Source organism: Bolinopsis microptera, chromosome 11 (genome assembly GCF_026151205.1).
Source record: "Bolinopsis microptera isolate Bmic1 chromosome 11, MBARI_Bmic_1.0, whole genome shotgun sequence".
NCBI lineage: Eukaryota > Metazoa > Ctenophora > Tentaculata > Lobata > Bolinopsidae > Bolinopsis > Bolinopsis microptera.
The window spans coordinates 2,609,883-2,613,761 of NC_087082.1; the positions used below are offsets into that span (position 1 = coordinate 2,609,883).

General features: G+C 40.2%; 1 protein-coding gene and 1 long non-coding RNA gene across 2 annotated transcripts; one reads left to right on the forward strand and one right to left on the reverse strand.

Annotated features, from left to right (window-relative positions):
- Nucleotides 1–403: 403 nt before the first annotated feature.
- Nucleotides 404–1,984, reverse strand: LOC134822594 (uncharacterized). The gene is made up of 3 exons (XR_010161205.1): nt 1,860–1,984; nt 868–966; nt 404–673 (listed from the first exon to the last, which is right to left on the reverse strand). It is a non-coding gene; the product is annotated as an uncharacterized LOC134822594 (long non-coding RNA).
- Nucleotides 1,985–3,144: 1,160 nt separating this feature from the next.
- On the forward strand, nt 3,145–3,865 carry LOC134823224 (structural maintenance of chromosomes protein 3-like). Its single transcript, XM_063834619.1, has 3 exons — nt 3,145–3,397; nt 3,520–3,587; nt 3,748–3,865. Exons 1-3 carry the CDS (start codon nt 3,145–3,147, stop codon nt 3,856–3,858), a joined length of 432 nt encoding a protein of 143 aa, XP_063690689.1. The 3' UTR covers nt 3,859–3,865.
- The last annotated feature ends 14 nt before the right edge of the window (nt 3,866–3,879 follow it).

Sequence of the window (3,879 nt, forward strand, 5' to 3'; positions counted from 1 at the left end):
ATTAAGGGGCCTGAATAGTGGACAATGTAGTTTATTACCATAGATTACAGTGTTTAGTGTCACTCAAAATCATCCTTAGATATCATCCTTGTCAGTTATTGTTTAAACTAGCAGAAAATCGTAAACATTAATAAGCATAGCGGCCAAACTGTTTAATCACTTTCCTGTTATATCTAAATCACACAGCGTAAATTTGATATTGTAAATGTAATCGTGGAAGCACAACGTAAATGTGCTATGACTTCCATGATGAGAAATGCTTTAATAAGACGACCATGGGTCAATTTCTTGAACCAGATATTAGACTACAACTGTAGTATGAAATTACGAAAAGCTGTCCAGTACTGATTCTTAATAAACATTCAATTCAAGTTCAAATAGATAGTTTCTCGGATACGGTAATTATTGTGCTAAGTAAACTGGCAAGTGTTTCAGTTAGATCTCTATCTTGCAATCAGACTGAACTATACATGGGAAATGGTCCAATAAACCATATTCCTTTTAGTTTTTGTAATTTCCATTGTCCCTAACTGTTTCCAGATCACTTATCCGACACAGCGCCCTCGCCATCTCGTTTTACACTTTGTCTGGTGCTTCTGGTGTAAACAGCGTCCTCTTCGGTCTCAGCTCCCAGTGGCTTGTACCTAGTTACTCCTTCCTTGTCAGTTGCTGACTGTGGAATTTATAAATGTAAGGTAATTCATAAAATTAGCAATATATACTGAGCTTGTTTTGACAATCGTACTTATTTTTGCGAGTCTCACGCTCGATGTTCGTTAGTACAGTCAGTGTAGTTTAACTTTAAGCTTTTAAGTAAGACTAAGAGTCGCAATAACAATTTTTTACTATATCAGCTGTAATACTTACAACTGTTGTAATGTCATTGTATGTCTTGAGAGTGCCAGCTGAGGCCATGGACTCGTACAGCTGAATGGTATCGCCCGAGTATTCCATCACGGCATACGTCTGAGATTTTTAAAATCATATTCAAGCTGTTTCGAACATATTTTTACTGTGCTTACATTTAACAACGATATTTCAACTTTATTGCCAAGGATTTCGAATACCTGCCCAGTTCCCACAGCACATCTACAACACAGCGGAGAGACCCGACATTGTAGTATGGTCGGATAGTTTGAGAGAAGCAGTTCTGATTGAACTGACTTGTGGTGACGAGAGTAACTTCAGTGACCAAGTAGCACGTAAAGAAGCACGCTACAACAGAGAGCTGATTCCTGGCATCGACGGGTGCGGTTGGAAAGCTCTGCTCTTTACGGTAGAGATTGGGTGTAGGGGCTTCTGGCACCATACTGTACCAGCTCTATTTAACTACTTTGGATTGGCGAAGAGGACGAAGAATAAAGCCCTGAATGAGGCTGCTTTGGTCGCTCTTCGATGTTCCTATACAATCTGGTTAGCCCGCGACAACAAGAAATGGTCTACCTGCTACGACATCGCAAGGAGGCCAGAAGTCATAAACTGTGAAAGCTGAGTGTTGGGCCCATAAAACATGTTGAAAGCTGCAACCAGGATCACAAGTACTGGTGGAATACAGAATGACTTGCTAATCAGATTGATAGATGGAGTTGCTATCGAAAGATATAGAACTCAGGTAAACATCTAACCTGTAATAGTTTATTGTTGATTTTTCTAACCTCAAACGAAGATGCACCAACATCTGTAATCCATTGGCATGTTAATGATTAATAACTTACTACTTAATGAGTGTTATTATAAACTACGAGTACAGAGCTATAATTGGTCAGGTTTCAGAAAAAATTTGGAAAAATTCGCGGTCAGTGGCACTCTCAAGAAAACGACTGTTATGAGCTTGAAATATCTAACACAATAACACTCACATCATCAGAATAGGAAACACCCAGGTTAAAATCGTCAAGTTTGTCTTTTCCCTTTGACTTGGAGGCTGAAGTGGTAGGTTCCTCTTCTTCTGCTGGGTCATCTTCTATGTCTTCTGTCCAGTCGTCAAACTATATTATTATTCATTGTAATATGGCAATAAAATTTAAATTTTGTTTTACTTAAATTAAGTTATAAACTATTAATGGCATTTTTCAATCAAAATTCAGTGAGAAAGTTGTGGTTTTTTCTAGTCACGAAGCGCTGATAAACGGTGAATTTTCATTATTCATACTTAGAGGCAACTTTTGGTACCAAATTTATCAAAATCAGAGACAACAAATTCTGTGCCAGCTCATTACATGGCGCTTATTACATAGCAGTGGCGTAGGACTGATGAAAAGTTTGAAAATTAGAAATTTTCAGAAAATGTGTTATTGGACTGCCGATCTGGGGAGCAACCTAGGGCCCTCTATATATTCATGCCCATTGTAGGCTGCATCCCGATCCCCGAGACTTCGTCTTACTTTCGTCTGGTTTCCACTCTCCCTTCATACCAAGTTACTAGCTAGGTAACAAGGTAATCGAGGAGACAGTTTTCAACGTAACAACGATTTCAGCCGGTTCGGACAAATCTTTGTTCTAACCATTTGAACAACAAATCAGTGCACTTTCCATCTGTACGCGTCCTCACACACTGTTCTTAAACCAGAGTTACCTTTATACCAACATAGTTCACGAAAAATTTACTTGTATGTACTGTTACACCTAATCAACCAGCCAATTTCACGCTATTACAACTCCCTGCAACTCCTCTGCAACTCCGAGAGCTCTTAATTACGCCTTATATGTAATTAGCTTTGCAAATATCACGTGCTAGATGCAGCTCTTAATTACGCCTTATATGGTGCGTAATAATAGCTCAATATCACGCGCTATATATCCAACCAGTAAACGCGCTCAATAGCTATCTCGTGACTGTCACGTGACAGCTATCAAAGGAAATTCTCTATATGGCGCTTCCGGTGGAAACTAGGAAAGAGCTAGTTTGAGCATTAAATAGGCGGGACACCGGTAATATTTAATAACTTCTGATAAGCAGGTGGCGGTGAAGCTGAACGTCAGCCTGTGTGCGATTGCTATTCCTGCGATATCAGACACGACCACACTTCACACATTCTGGAGAGCCTCCCTTTATAGGAGGACTCTTATGCAAATAAAGACCTCAGTAAAGAAGTACTACGTGTCCCTGAATTTTGCGGAAATTAATATATTCGCCTGACTATCATGAAACGTTCAGAGTTCGACGAGGAGGGCAGTTCAGTCCCTCTCGTTGAGCAATTCACAGGAGTTGGCATCAAGGTCTCCTTCAGTGGAAAGGTTTCGGAGACAAAGGAAATGCAGCAGTTATCTGGAGGACAGAAGTCTCTGGTTGCTCTGACTCTGATATTCGCTATCCAGAAGTGTGATCCTGCTCCCTTTTACTTGTTTGATGAGATCGATCAGGCGCTGGATCCTCAACATCGTAAAGCTGTCGCAGGTAAAACTTAAACGTCTCGTCACCTCCATTGACTTACGAACTAAAGAGTTCTATTGATTGAACCAGTCATTTCCGATGACATTTCTTACAAATATTTTGCTATAAACCAACTTTAATTTCAGAGTTGATAAGCAAACAGTCGGACACGTGCCAGTTCATTACAACAACATTCCGTCCTGAACTTGTCCAGGTAACTTATTTCCGACAATTCCCAGTCGTTTTACCCAGACGGAAATCGTTCATAGACATAATCAAGAATTTTAAGGAATAACGTTCGCGCATAGTTTTACCGTTGATGACTTTGCTAACCATGTCCTATATCATGACTGCTTACACTTTCCCTTTCCCAGGCAGCAAACAAGCACTACGGAGTGATCTATCGCAGCAAGGTGTCCCACATCCAGCAAGTTACCATGGAGGAAGCTCTGGACTTCATCGAGGATGAAGCACCTGACAAATAAACACCCAACAAACTGATCGAA

Excerpts from the sequence above, each read along its gene's own strand:
- LOC134823224 (XM_063834619.1), top strand. The coding sequence starts at position 3,145 with ATGAAACGTTCAGAGTTCGACGAGGAGGGCAGTTCAGTCCCTCTCGTT. Across the intron at positions 3,398-3,519 it reads ACATCGTAAAGCTGTCGCAG|AGTTGATAAGCAAACAGTCG; the intron begins GTAAAACTTAAA and ends CTTTAATTTCAG. Across the intron at positions 3,588-3,747 it reads TCCGTCCTGAACTTGTCCAG|GCAGCAAACAAGCACTACGG; the intron begins GTAACTTATTTC and ends TCCCTTTCCCAG.